Source organism: Corvus moneduloides, chromosome 2 (assembly GCF_009650955.1).
Source record: "Corvus moneduloides isolate bCorMon1 chromosome 2, bCorMon1.pri, whole genome shotgun sequence".
In the NCBI taxonomy this organism is placed as follows: domain Eukaryota; kingdom Metazoa; phylum Chordata; class Aves; order Passeriformes; family Corvidae; genus Corvus; species Corvus moneduloides.
Window position 1 is genome coordinate 103,783,696 of NC_045477.1, and position 15,973 is coordinate 103,799,668.

Genomic DNA, 15,973 nt, shown 5'->3' on the forward strand with positions numbered 1-15,973 from the left:
ATTAACTTTCATCATGATGTCTTTGAATACCAAAGGATAACATCTCTCCCATTGACTAAAGGACCTCTGAAAGACACCCCTGTATGACACAGAGGATCATTCAGAAGTGGAGGAAAGCAGTAGTCTATTTCCTGCCCCTTGCTTCATACCCTGGGGCACAGACCTACAACTCTGCTGCTTCATGTCCCCTCCCCAGAAGCAAATCTGACCTCTGCGCCTGTTAAACTGGATCATCAAGTTGTCCTCAGTTTTTTTCATTTTTTCATAGTGAAGGACAGAAAATCTTTCACATTTAGTAGAGAAATGATCACATTTACAAAGTTATCTATCTGTATAAACAAGGTGAAATTTTTTGATCCCTCCAATTAAAAAAAATCTTAAAATGTACTGTATGTGGGTTCAAAAAAACAACAATCCCCAGCTGAGGAGTAGAAGTCCTGTGAAGACTGCTAAATATAAAGATGCATAATCTGACAGATTTATTTCCAGGGTCCAAAAGTGCTGGAGATTGGGAAAGTCATCTGACAAACTATTTGAAAACACATGCTTGGCCTGCTCTTGCACTGTTCCTGATGTCTCTGCTACCGGCCTCTATCAGAGGAACTGTACCAGTACCTGTGTGGTGTGAACTAGTGCTTCTTTTCACATATATTTTTATATACATACCACGTACTCCCACTTATAACCACTTCCCAGTAATGCCGCCCGCTGTCGATGAACACGTTGCCAGCTACTCCGTAGCTCCCTTGGCTCGTGAATCTCTCTGGTGTGTGACTCTTTTTGGATGATGTTTCATCCCGTTCCACTGTCAAGTTATCATGAGACACTTTCAATTTTCTATGGGCAGATTTGGGGTCCAGTTTAAATGGCTGACCTAGAGAAGTAGAGACAAAGATGACAGAAGTATGATTTGGCTTAGATTTTAAAAAGGAGAGTGGATTAGCAAGCCTCTAAGAAGCCCACAAGATTACATAACCATATTAATTTCCTCCTCTCAAGTGTTCTTGAGATAGACTAACCTATTTTGCTCCCTGCAATAGCTAGTTTGCATTGCATTGTCAGTTTACTGTCAACTTCATTGTGGACTAACTTCCCCGTGTTGATAATCCCTGAAAAGAGCCCTGCATAATCATCATGTCCATTATCTCTGACCTAGAGGTAACCAGAATACTCTAATTCTTGCATGTAATTGAAACCAATATACATGCTAATAAAGGTATGAGGGTTGCTTTTTTCACAGCATATTAGATTTAGAATAAATTGTGTTCTATTAATTCTCTAGGGATAAAGCTCCATAATAACACCTCCGTCATTCCTACAAAAAGTATGATTTCAAATCCCACAAAATGAGCTTGAAAATAAGAAGCACTAGCCTTGTCTCTTTGTTCACTGACAGCTTTATTTGTAACAAGCACAATCAACAACTCAGGATTGCTTTGGAAGGATGCCCATGTGGTGCTGGATACTGTGCATTAAAAGGAAGGAAGTGAACTGTAACTTGGCCCAAATAATATGGTGCAATAACATTACTGAGGCTGTTGCTCTTGGCAAGTATCTTCGGCTGTAGCACAAGGTCTGTAGACAATAACAGGAAGCTCTTTGGTAAACCAAACCTTGCAGATATATAAAGCCCACCACAATTCTGACAGGCTTGCTCATTGTGTCAGAAAGCAGAATGATCATTTACCTCCACCAAGAGACAGCTACGAAAGTATGACTCCACAAGTGGTCCAGCAAAGCACTTTTCCCTTCTTACTGTCTTTCATATCAAGGGGAAAAACATGTAATCAGAAGTTTTGATGACATGCACAGAAAATGCAAACTAGATCTCTCATGAACTCTGTGTGAGGATCTGGCACATGTACTTAAAATAAGATGTAGACCGTTCAGGGCTATCTACTTTTGCAATGTGCAGTTAGTTATGTATTATGACCAAATACAGAATAAACCTGTTTGAAAATATTTGGGGACTATTTCTTACTGCCTGGCAGTGGTAACATAACCTCCTGTCTGCCTCTCTGACTGCTTAGTAACCTTTGTGTGCTGAAGCAGTATCTGAAGGATGTCTCTCTGTACTAAATTGTGTCTGGTCCCATCACACAGGTTAATAGCAAACAGGAGGAAATCAGAAGAGTGTACATGCCATTCTCTTCAGACTCCTTTCACCATTCACTATCACACCCCTTCAAGCACCCTCCCCTACAATAAGCAGGTTTCAGAGGATGCACAAATCCCAGTGTTTCCTTTCCAACCCTCAGAGCTGCCCATGATGAGTACATGGCTGAGGGATTAGCTGGGACAAGAGGAAAAAACAGATGAAAACTAGTCTTAAAATTGCTATTCTACATCTGCTAATAATTTGATGTCAGTAACCATTGTTTTTTTGAAGTGGGATCTCTGACTACTCTATCACCTTTCTGAACTCCATAAAAAAATGACGGGGTTGAAGCTAAGAAGTTTTCCAATGTCCTAAAAAAGAGATCATTTTGGGGGATAAAATTAGACTAGCAATTATCTTATGAACACTACACAAAAATAAAATGTTTTACTGCAAACATAAGGAAAATTTTTGCTTTGTAGAGGAAAAAGAATAGAGAGGATATTAAAACAAAACCACAAAAGAGTATTTTCAACCATTTCACATGTGATAGTTTAGTTCCTATGTGATATTTCCAGTGACCAAACTACAGATGTATCTCTCAAAAAACCCCAACATATTTTCTGTGCTACTGAAGACTCAGGCTATCTTGAATTATGTTAAATAAGTGGCTTTCATTTTGGAAAGCACTTTAAAAAAGTTAAACATCTCTGTCCTCCTGTATCTTTCAAAGATCAGACCTAAAAAGGAAGGCCAGAAAGGAGAAGACTTTGTGCATTCTGATCTCATGTTACTCACTGTTTGTCTTGAGCTTGCCAGGCTCGCTGCTCCGGCTGCCAGCCTGATTAATGGCCTTAACAATGAAGATGTACTTTGTGCCACTCTGCAGCCCATGCACTGTGTAGTGGTTTTGTTTGATATTAGGAACAATCATCCAGCTGTCGGCTGAGTTGCATAAACCTGCAATTTCAAACAGAGCACATCAGTCGTAACACACTAAACACTTTGTAACAGAGGGACATTTAGAGCATTCCCAGGCACCTAAGGGCCAATATGAACTTTGCTTCTGCACCTTTTAAAGTGTTGTTACATTTACTGAGCCACTACTTAAAGCCCCTAATTCATTTTATCAACCTGCAGCCAAGGTACATTTTAAGTTCTTGCTATGTGAAGTGAACCATAAAAAGTGGGCATTCAAGAAATGGCTTGGTGGAGACACTAGCAGTCTGAGATTTTTCATATCCCAACACAAGGCATTCTTTATTGCTTAAGAACTGGAGGATTATGGAGATCCCATCAATCTACTGTTTGGATTAATGAACTCACTTTAAACCTCGAACGTAAGCAGTAAAGCCAGGAGGGCTGGGGAGGCACCTTGGCTGACAGTCCCCAGGTATGCATTCTTCAGAACCTGAAGCAAATCATGGGAGGCCAAACAGGGTAGAGCATGGACTTCAGGGAAACCTTTGGCTCTTGCACTTCAGGCTTTGCCAGAAAGTAATCTAAGCCAGTAAATTTAATGGGTGCAACTTTTTGATTTATGTCCACATGCTGAGATGCCAGCTGGAAAATTTTCCATTTATAAAACTTTTTGGTTTATACTTGGTTTACATTTGATGCCTACCACAGAAGTATAATACACAGGAAGTAGGTAAAATAAGGGAGTACCAATATCATAATCAAAACAGGAAAATACTCTATTAAAATGAACTTATTACTCTACGCAAGTTTTTCCTACTGTGGCATAGCTGCAAAGGCAGTCAATCATACATACAACTGACTGTATATTTGGAACAGCTCCTGGTCTAATGGATTCCCCAGTCTCTTACTGTAGATGTTTACATAAATAAAAAAAAATAACATTTATGAAGAGTATATGTATTCACAACCTTTTATATGGTGATACAGCCAGAAATAGGTAGATGCAAATGGAAGTGTATGCATGTGTGTGCATATGTAAGGCTGGAAAACTTAACAGAGAAATGCTTGACTGGATTAGGAACCCGACAGGCTTCTTGGCCCCTGTCTTTACTGGGCATATGACACATTATGAAAGCTGTTGTTATTTCCAGACAGCTTTCAGCTTTTAACTAATGTTCTACCAGCAAACCACTAATGAAGAGAATCTTTTAGAACTCAGTAGTAAATTCAGCTCTGCATATCAGAAAATATGAACCTTTATGTAAAACAAAATTTAAAGGCTACTGGTTACAAAACCTGAAAGAAAGTGATCTGTGATACAGGTTTGCGGTCTCACAGACAATTCATGGCCATACTGCAAGATTCCTTCCTAATTTGATATGTGCTTTTCATAACAAAAGATCATTAGAAACAGAACTTAAATTCCAAATTTCAATCTAAGTATTATGAAGTTCGTGTCTCTTGCATTACAAAGCATTCTTAAGAGGCAGGCAGAACAGAGATTCATCCTGCTGTGCAAATGGGTAACTGTGGCACAGTTTCAGGTTGGATTCATATTATCTTGTCGCTTAACGAAGAGCTACAATGCCTAACCCATTTTTCTGGACTCTGAGGAGAGGCAGAAATCAGTAAGTACTTTCTTTCACTTCTCCAGGTGTGAAAATGACATGAGATGAGTCCCTCATCTATAGATGATTATATATACGTATATATGTGTGTGTGTGTGTGTGTGTATGATTGTATAGAACAATTATCTGCCTGTCTCATGAAGGGAAAGAACCCCATGTTACACCCTATGGCAACCCCAGCTGGGCCCAGCACTTGTAGTGAACTCCTTAAAGCAACATCAGTCCATTTCTTCTTTCACTGAGCCGTACACACCAACTTATACTTATTTTTTTAGGCTATGTGTGAAGGAGTTTCCTATGAGGAAAAAAGAAAATAAAAGAAGCAGCTTCCTGACATAAAATATTTCACTGACTACTCAGAGGAAATCTCATCTTTCCCCAATTTGCCATAGATATTAAAGGGACACTTCTGTAGCTGAATTACCACAATGATTTTGGATTGAAACCATCCCTTACTGGACTCACAGGCACTATTGCAAAATAAGTATGTTAAAATAAAGCAAAATGAAGCACTGGATTTAAAGCAAGTTCAATATAATCAACGAATCCTTAACTAAGATGCCTCTGATGGGATACAGAATATCATGTGACAATAAGTGGGATGGATACAGACAGTGGTCCTAGAAGGGTCTTCTCCAACCACAACCACACTTTGAAAGCAAAATTCTGTGGTGTGTGTAAACCATTTATAAGCTGACCGTTATGCAGACGCAGAAATGCCCACAGTTTTGCTAACTCATCTAGAAACTAGTTTGTAGTGTTCACTGCAACTCTCTAATGGGCACATTTTTAAGACTTGCATTACACTTTTTACAATACCGTCCAGAGGCTGATTGCTCCTTAACAAAGTATAAAACTTTGATCCAAATAAGTATATAAAGGACAGTAAAGGTATTGTTGCATTGCTATGAGTCTCCTCTCGAGTTCATCCCTTCCTCCTGGTTACGTGGATTTATACATACCCAATAATCACTAAAGACCTTAGCTACCCTAAACTCTCCGCACAGTCAATAGAGAGAGTCAGAAACCCTCTGTTTGACCTGACTCATGTTGTAGAGGAAAGCTCCATCCTCTTTGATGGCAGAACACATCTGATGTTTCTTTTCTTTGTCCTTCCAGTCTTAGGCATCCCAGACTACTGATGTGCAATAAATGTTGGATGTGCAGTGACTGTCTTGGTTACTTTGCTCAACAAACCTTGTTGTCCCAACAAGCTCAGCTTTTGCCTATGCATCAAGGGGCTCAGTGATGTGTTCTGATTTCTGACTGTAAGCTCTTTGATAACAGGCTTTAGATTGTACTTTCATTCAAAAATCCTGGGAATGAAGTATTGATGATTCCAAACTACAAGTCCAAACTCCTTCAAAAGGGAGAATAGTTATTATTGGCAGCCACGTTAAGCTTTTACATACGAAAGAATAATTTGTCAGTGCATCAAAGGAATTTGTCTCCAGTTATGCCCTGTCAGGACAGCCTTTCTTCTCTAAATACAAAAGAATATGATTAAGGAAGTTCAGGGAAATGAACAAGCAGCCTGGTCACACTGACATCTGGGGGTAGTGTTTGCCCCCTCAGTTCCCTGCCTGTGGCAGCAGGTGAAGTGGAAAAGTACACATCTCTTCACTGGTGCAGCAGCAGGAGCCAAGGCTCTCCTATTGTACCCACTCCTAATCCAGGCTACATTCAGGTTTCTTGTTTCAAAAACCCAGGGCTTTTAACAGGGATATGCAGATGGTAAAACAATGTACTTTAAAACTGTAGCCTACAAAAATGTAGAGAATTTAAATTACATCCTGGAATGGTGCTGTGAGCACAGTGATGTCCGTACAGGATGTGTGAGTTTTCAAAACAAGTTTCTCAGAGTCTGGAGATAATAATTTGTAAAGCTATTTCCCTGGTGTTGGCTGTTGATGCACTTTAAAAAACAGATGGGAAAAATCCCAAGGTGTAAATCCTCCTAAAATTTACACTGGAAGATTTTAATAAAATGTATTTTCTTGAAAACTGGAAAAGGAGCACAAAAGTCATGGGAAGGTTATTTAATCTCTTGAGTATTTTAATTATTGTAAAATGCTTTATTTAAATAAATTATTACCAATTCAAATTGGTAGAGCGAATAAGGTAGGTGAAAGTAACAGATAGCTCTCCACCCCCACTCTTCATTCCCATCTGAAAAAAAAATAACATATGCAGGATTTCTGCAAAACACATTGAATTTTTTTTTAAAGAAATACACTCTTTTTATACGTTAAAGAGGCAGAAGTTTTCCTGGTTTTATCCCAAATTTGCTTTTGTGCCATTAAAAATTCTCACTAAAATCTTCAATAGAAATCTGAAGACTGTAAGGAATCTGCTTTTGGTGAAATAAAACTTAGAGAAAGAGACAAAGGCTAGAATATTAAAAAAAGAATTGGTGAATCATAAATTCACTGTTTTTAATGGAAACTTGGGCTCCTAATTGTCTTAGATCCTTCAAAAAACTTTTATGCTCTCTCAAAGGAAGAGAGGTCCTGTAACAGTGAAAAGGTTCTGACAGTAGTACACTGTATCCTTGACATGGTGATTTTTTAGAAATTAGACTGTATAACTAATTAACCCTGATTTCTTTTACCAGGTAAGAGAGAACGATTTACTGATTTTTATCAAGAAGGAAGAGATGTATTTTTCCTGAAGAATCTTGTCTCAGAGCTAGAGAAAAATTTGAACTGTCCTGAAACACACTGTAACAAATCCGTGGTGTTAAAAAAAGGCGTACTCAATGAATACTTGAAAATCTATTAAAATGGGATAATGAAATTATAATGCATGTTAGTTAGCTAGTGACAAAGTAATTTTGAAAGCTTTTACCATATTCAGATTGCAGGTGATTAGCTGCCTCTCAGAAATGCAAATGTACAAATGGTATAACTCTGAGAACAACTGCTTTAGTAAAAGCCTACTTAATCTAAAGTTCCACATTGCTCTTATGCACAGAACAGGTCTGCCAAACATTCAATAGCCAAGAAGTTTGGCCACATTTGGAAATAATCTTTCCTGTATGAAATAGGATTCAAATGAAATACTCTATTTGGACTTTGGCCATCAAAAGTTAACTTTCCAATTTTTCAGTTAATAAAAAAGAATATAGTTGATTATGTTGGATAGAAAATATACTAAAAAAACATAGTATTGCTTGTTTTCGTTACTGAATTCTTAGCAATCTCTGGATGATATATGCCTCTGGTGGGGGAAATGTACTGTGAGTGGAAAGTGCAGTCAAGCTGGCTATGTGGTTTAAGAAACAGATTCCAAAATAACAACCTCCATTAGCACGGTAGGTGGGTATGTATGCAAAGTGATTCCTATTGTCTCAGGGGAAAAAGCTTGTTGGTTTAATGCAGTACTTGAGCTACTCCCTGGTGACTAATTCATAGCTACAAAAACCATGGAACTGAAGTCAAGCTATGAGCCTGTTTACATTTTCTGCTACAGGCAACACACAATACCAATGGAAATTTTTGGGATGTGACAGAGAAATAAAAATACAGTTATGTGCAACAGCATGCATATGCCATAAATAGGAAGACATTTGTGCTAACCCAAAGTCTATTTCATTAAAACAGCATTTAAACAAAACCCCACAAACCTATCCTCAGTTCATCAAAACATGAAGGCTGCAGTGCAGCACCTGCTAATGCCACTTACAGTGACACTAGCTCTCTGTGTTCAACTGCACTACTGAAGTACACTCTGATATTCTAAGAACAGCCTTGGAAAGCCATTTGTAACAGGTGGGATGTTAAATCCTTCTCCAGGATCAAGAATATAATGTAAAAAAGAGAATAAATATCCAAGCAGTTCTCTTGAGTAAAATGAGGTTAGGATTGACAGAGCAAGAAGAAATGGTCTCAAATTGTACCAGGGGAGGTTTAGATTGGGTATTAGGAAATTTCTTCATGGTCAAGCATTGGAACAGACTGTCCAGGTAAGTGGTGGTGTCACCATTCCTAAAGGTATTCAAAAGTCATGTGGATGTGACATTTAGGGCCATGTTTTAGTGGTGGACTTGGCAATGTTAAGTTAATAGATGGACTCAATGATCTTAGAGGTCTTTTCCAACCTAAGTGATCCTATGATTCTATGATGTTTGTTAGTGGGCAAATCTCCAAAACCAGTGTAATTTGGAATGAACGGGGAGAGTCTCACATTTTACAAACCCAGGCAGATTTGTAGCATGTTGGCAGGAAGGTCACCATTGGAGGTACTCAACTCTGTATTAAATAATGAAATTAAAAAAAAAAGCTTTACAACATTTGGAAAGGCCTTTCACTTATAATACATGCATGTATTTCATTTGGGTTAACATTATAACTTTCAATTAAACCAGGGTATTTGCATAAGAACTAGCTCTCTTAAAAAAAACCCAACCAACCAACCAACCAACCAACCAACCAACCAACCAAAAAAAAACCCCCAAAAAACAAAACCAAAAACCCCAAACAAAACAAAACCAAACCAAAAAACCCACCAAAAAACGGGCCATTCTTTCATTTCTTTCTACTCTCATTTAAGGTCTTCAGAGCATTTTGTAAACAAAATTTGTTTTCTCTTCAAAGTTTTAATTATGCGGTTTTTGCAAAGTGATATGAAAGTTCAGACTGCATACTGAGCACTTCATGCCATGCTTGAAAATTATATTGCATCCCTGAAAGCAGACTTATTGATACATATTTTGCTGATCAAAACTTTCACCTCTACATGGGAAACCTACAGTGCAGCCTAAAATAGAAATACCTTGTTATTTATTCACTAGTAAGCAAGGAGTAAAATCCCACATCCCAAGGGTGTGGAAATGGCACACCTTTTGCTGCTGTTCACACATGTTGTTCACACATAATGCAAATAATTCACTTGCACAGCATAAAGCCATAGATAAAAATGGACTAGAAAACAAGCAACACACTCTCTTAAGTCCTTTCTGCTTAGTAGTGGCTAATCAGGGAAGCTTTTCCTTCCTTATCTACCTTGCTTCAACTTCTTCAAAATTACTATTAGACTTTTTTATTATCCAGCTTGCTCAGACGTAGAAGCATGTGTTGAAGTTTATTTGGTCTTTCCAGCAGCCTTAAATTTTGCAGTGTATTCTTCAAAATCAGGCTGTTAAGGGAAATACTGCATGGAGGTTTTGACAAATCATTCATCAAATTTTCAATAATCCATCTTCTTTTTTTGAGTCAGTCCTGAACACTATAATACATTCACAGTATGCTACTTAAAAAATGTGTTAAGATGCCAGCACATGAATCCTCAGATATCCTTTCAGATGGCTTGAAACCAAACTCCGGCTTAGTGATGGAGAAGATGAGAGGCACACAGTAACAGAGGAATCAGTGGGAGATCTTGGCTCAGTACTCAAACTTGGCATAGACCATACAATTTTTCCACTGACATAAAGTATGTAAACATGCCCACAGCACTGAGTTTCATCAAAGTATCTCAACAAATTTTCTTCTTACAAACAAATTTTGCAAGAAGGAAAGCATTTCTGCCCTGTCTCACAACTAGGTTTATCTAGGTCAGTGCATGTCCAGGGTATTAGCTGGTGCACAAAGGTTAGGGTGTAGGAAGGTTTTAAGGAATAGGGAAAGCACACACTGATCATTTCTCACCGTGTTCTCCCAGGCTTCAACAGCTTACAGCTCTGGGACTTCCAGAGCCACTTCACTGCACTTCATTGTTCTCAGTGTACTTTTCTTGCATGATCTGTTCAGGCATCTCTTGAACTCCAAAATACACCAGCCCTCTGTGGCAATGGGTTCCCTATCTAAATATATGTTGACTTGAACAAACTCCACATTTTGACTGATTTGGCTCATTTCAGAATCCTTGTTTAATAAAACAAGTATGTGTCAGCTAGTGATATTCCCATTAAATACACAGGGATCAGGAAGAAGTTGAATGACTTCTCCAAATTCATACTCAAAGATCTCAATGACTGCAGACCACTGAACCCAGAAGTGCTGACTTCCTGACCAAAGATTAGACAATATTTTTTTTTTCTATGATGAGTAGTTATTTAACAATAAAGCAATCTAAAATCTAATAAATAAATTCGGTCATTAAAGAAAGTCACAGATTCAAAACATAGAGAGTACTCATAAAAAGTGTGCTATGATACAAAATTAACGTTTGTTAGTCTCATTTTAAGTAAAACCAAGTTACCATATAAGTTGTTGTTCCACTGATGTTTTCTGACTTAGCCTGTAGTTCACTGAGACCTATGCTTTGTAGCCTTGAAGACAGTAAGAGGGAAGGACTTAATCTGTATTTCAGACAAAGGTCCAGATGTCAAGTTTATATAAATGACAGTGGGGTTGCAGCTCTAAGTAGTGACCAGTTCAACACAGGCTCCCACATGCAGACTGACTAGTGCAGACAATGAAATGGAGGTCTTTGAACTTGCTGCATCTGCAAAAAGGAACTTGGGACGCAAGAGGCAAGTCCTGTTAATACAGACAGTACTTGTCCTGGGTTTAGTCTTGAAAAGTTCCCAATACATGACACTCCCAGAAAAGACACAAGAAATTCTAACTGAAGTAATTCTGAATTTTAAATGTTTTTAAAATCATTATTGGTTTGGATTAAAAATTTTGGCTTTAAATCAATCTAAAATATAATTTTTCCTTTTTTTTGGACATAGGAGCATATTTATCTTTAAAGACACTTGGTTTATGTAGAAAGCATAAGGAAACAACAAGAAAAGAGAAGGTTTATACTCACTAACAACGTTGGCTTGTCCAGTGAAGATGGTGTACTGCAGCTCGTAAGAGACTACACTGAACTCATCATCTGATGTCCAGTGCACAGTAATGGTATCATAAGAAGCTGTACAGAGCTCTTCTCGAATGGTGGGTGGGTTGGGAGCTGTGAGATACAACACAGGAGGCACAATCAGTGAAGAATTTTCCCTCTCCCCTGAGATTAGGGGATGTAGTTGATGTATGAGTTTGTAGCGATATCATCCAACAGATTTTCAAAAACTTTTCACTAATTCCAGTACTAACTGTGATTATCAATTAACTGTTAGGAAGGAATTCTTAATATCAACATAACCACCTGGGAACTCCAGGTTTTGAAAATATTTTGTATTAAAGTAGCTTTAGTTTCAGATGCCCTAGAGCAAGTGATGTATTGGTGATCACATTAGATGGGTACAATGACGAGTTAATTTTTCTAAGATTGTTCTGACCATTTCACCAAACTTATCAAAATTTCATTGATGCATGTCAAGAGGAAGGGTCAACACTTTTTTCAAGTAAACACTGTTTACTTGAAAGCAGTGTTTGCCCAGCCTATCTTAACAGGGGTTTCCATTAGTGGTATTGTGGTGGTTCATCCTTCCTGGCCCTGCTCCAGGCTGCACTATGATCTGTCACTCATTAGCAAAAATATAATTTTGGGGAAGCTCCCAACACTCATACTTTCATGCTGAATTTTCTCCATTTTTATTGATCTCTCAGCCATCCTTTCTAATTTAGCTGCATATAATTTCTGCTGGTTATAAAATTCACTTTTTTCAGCATTAAATAAAGAGTTCCTATCATAGCATAATGACTGTATGAATATTACAACCAAATAGTCACCCAGGAGTCCTCTGTTTCTCTCTCTCTCTCTTTTTTTTTTCTAATAGACAGAAAAGATCTCTGTGTAGCAAGATATACAGACTTTTCCCATATTATTGCATGTTTGTTTTAAAGAACTATTTAAAGAAGTGAAACTTGAAGCAAGTTACTTAGGTCTAAATTTTCTTGTTTGCAATCTTTAAAAAGCCAAACACCTAAATAACAAAGAAATGAGTCTCTCTTTGAAAGACTGGTGGATCTTCCCACATCCTTGTCTCAGTGGGAGCTTCATTCCAAATCATCTTCCCTACAAGCCATATCATGAAAAGAAAAATAAAAAATCCTTGCGCTTAATAGCGTTTCTCCCAGCTGTCATAAGTGAAGAAGGAGAGCACTCAAGCTGAAACAACCAAAATATGTCTGTATTAAAGGAAAAGAAAGGCAACTGTGAATGTTTGTGGTTTAGTTTTGGTTGGTTATTTTTTTTCCTGTCAGCTCTTTAACCTCTGATAGCCACAAATAATAGCCTCAAAAAAAGTGCCTCTGAAGGAATTCCACCTTTACTTTTGCAACATATTATTTTTATGACACATCTATTTTATTTTCCATTAAGAATTTTTATAGATCATGTCTCTGGTTTACTGGTGTATGTTCCCAAGGATTAAAGTGCAGACACGTTTCCAAGCAGCCTCTTTTAACCAAGGGGCATAAGGAAACATTCAAATGTGTTTCATGATATGGCCATGATTTGTGATGCTCTAAATATTGAATCACAGAAGACAATAAATGCCTTTTTTTAACTTGTCAGAAAAACCCTTGGGAAAGATGGGTATTAATGAAAACAAAGACAAATAAAACTCAAATAAGAACAGGAGAAGAATGTAATCAAAATGTGGAAAAAAATGTTCACGGTTTTCTGAAAAGACTTATGGTAATATCAGCTGTGTTCCAAAAATGTATCCTGTAGAACAACCACAGGAGGTTTTAAAAATTTTTTCTTCCTAGCTGGGGCTTCATTTCAAAATTTTCCTGTCCTTCAAAGGCCAAACAAAAAACTGGAACAAGTCTTAATTACAAACATACAAGTAAATCAATTTTTTTTTGTCTGCTGGTGTTCAACTAAAATTTTTTTCTGTCATCTCCTGCACCTAACAACAAAATATTTTACTTGAGAAATGTTATTATTTCAACACAGAAAATAAATACTAATTTATAGAAAGCAAAAATTACTGAAGGTTTAATTAACTGCAAACTGCATTTCAATAACACCCAAGCATCTTCAAATTCTTTGAAAATGGCAGCCTAAGTTTGCTTTTCATATGCACACCTGGCCTTATAGCTGGAAGTTTACAGGCCTTCATGTAATGAAAATGACTGAGAGAGGTTTGACCTAAGCAGGACATATTTTCCCTGGCTCTTGTGATTAACCCACACTCACCTGAGACTATACTGCATGAATTCAGCTCTTTGGCAACATTCATTTCATAAACCACTCAGAATAAAACAAATACACCTGCACCTCCTACAGAAAGGCAGGAAAGTCTACATTTAGATGCTTTGTATGAGAAAATAATGTAGCAGTCCAACTGCCAAATTCATCATTCCACAGCACATACTCCTTTAGAGAGTGTAACTTTGTAATGCAATTTGAGATTGACCTCAACCAGTTAGCTTCAGTATTGCATTTGGTAGCGTGTGGTTTGGTTACTGAATTCATCAGTACTGTTACAGAGCTCTGTGCCACAGGAAAACCTCCTCAAAGACTCCAGTGATCTCAAGGCTGCACCAGAAACTTCCCCTTCTTGACTCGCATGTGCTTCACCACTGCTCCAGAGGGGAAGCCCAGTATGCTTCCAGCACAGCAGTGGAAGACACAATACACTTCTCTGTAGAGGATCAGACAAAATATCTGGGAGTGGTCACTGCTTCAGACACTCAGACTTTCATTCACCAGCATTTGTGAATCAACACTCTCTCACAAGACAGAAAAATCATTGCTGAAGGCTGTTTTAATTCATTTTGACTCAAAACTGAGTAAACACACTTAAAAATTCAGTAACCACACCTGAAATGCCTGAAAGGCATTAATATTAGAAATGAAGTTTCTTAAATTTGCTCTCAACAGTAACTGATCTCATGAGAATAACTACTCCCTTTCAACCCAGTTAGTTTAGTGCACCTTCCTTTCCATGTCATCTGCATGGCTGTTGCTCTGAAGCAGAATGAATGGCTCACAGGGTTTACACACCTGAGAGACAGTTTAGGGACATTGCTTCCTTTCCCCGGTGAATCCCAGCATGAATGCGGTGCCTCCTGGGTGCCTATCGAGATTCTATCTAAATCCTCTCAGCACAAGGTCACAGAGATTGACTAAAACCACCTCAACTTCATTTTGTATGCTCAGTTTCTCTTTCCCTGCTGTCATGCAGTGATTGACTTGAAAATGTTCCTTATGGATTTTGATACTGAGTAACAGACAGAAGACCTAAGCAATCTGCTTGACTTAATGGTGCTAGAAATATCCATATTTCTGGTATGACTGTGAGGGAGGTGCAGAAGCTGCACTGACCCTCTCTCAGATGTTCATTACTGACTCCATTTTGTATCATGACACTGGACTGAACCAGCATACAGGAATTTGAAAGGCACAGTTACATCAGATGTGAATACAAATTTTATGTATTTTTAACTTGTCATGTATGAGTTGGTACCAAGGGCTCAGTCATACAACCATCTAGACATAGATAGTAGACCATGACTTCAGGTAGACCAGGACTGCTCAAAATCAACAGAATGAGAAGAGATTACACTCAAACCATGAGACTGAGCGTTGACCATAGTTGGTTTTTGATCTTTCAATGCTGAAAGAGCTAAACAGTAAGAGAAGTTGTGAAGTGTTTCCAGAAGGAAGTTGTTTCTGTGTGAAAAAATTGCTGGCATATGCTAGGCAATACATATTTCTTTGTGCAGTCATAGCTGAAATAATGGATGAAGAAAACCTATCACTGTATCAGATGGGATTTCTGAAGTAGGGCAAATTGCAAGGTCAAAGAATAGATGTTCCTGCAAGTGATTTCAAAGTATTAAGACACAAACCAAGCATTTTTGATTCACAATGGACAAAAAACGTCCTTATAACAGTAATATAGTGCAGAGGGTTTGCAAGTCATACATATTGCCTGCATCTAGCTAGATACATGTTTAGAAAAATGATTTCCAGATGAAGAGCTTGAGCAACTGTTAAGATAAGAATGCTTTCAAAAGACATAAAGGCTATATATACAGGGAATACAACAGTCAGATGAAGTTTAAAAGTATTGTTTTAATATACTGAGCTTGATATCTCAAAGTCTGGCGGGCAACTTTCAGAAAGATATCAGAGATTTTATGTGGATAGCAGAAGCTTAGGACAGACATCTACGTAAATGATAAGCACAAACTAGTTAAATTTACTTCTTCAGTAAAAAAATAGCCTAGAAAAAAGATAAGGTTGGGGAGATGGAGGGTGAAGAAGATCTGACAAATATTATACTGGGAAGAACCAAAGGAGAAAAAAATCTCCAGGAGACAGCCGAGGTCAATTGTTTCAAAAGCAACTGACAGCAGAGATAATGAAGCTGGAATTTAGGTTTTGACATTTTGTTCAGAAGCCGTACAGATGATAGTTATAAGTTAGGCTTCTTCACTTAATTCACAGCATAGATCTATGACTAGGATGTACAAAT

The 15,973-nt window shown here is 37.8% G+C and overlaps 1 protein-coding gene across 7 annotated transcripts in view; it reads right to left on the minus strand.

The window, feature by feature from the left end:
* Window positions 1-15,973, minus strand: part of MID1 (midline 1) — a 251,547-nt gene that overhangs the window by 13,298 nt on the left and 222,276 nt on the right. For all 7 annotated transcript variants that reach the window (XM_032100628.1, XM_032100631.1, XM_032100632.1 and 4 more), the window contains 3 exons: window positions 11,407-11,550; window positions 2,897-3,058; window positions 667-874 (listed from right to left, as the gene is read on the minus strand). In XM_032100628.1, the coding sequence (XP_031956519.1) occupies window positions 667-874; window positions 2,897-3,058; window positions 11,407-11,550 (514 nt within the window). The remainder of the gene's footprint in view (window positions 1-666; window positions 875-2,896; window positions 3,059-11,406; window positions 11,551-15,973) is intronic.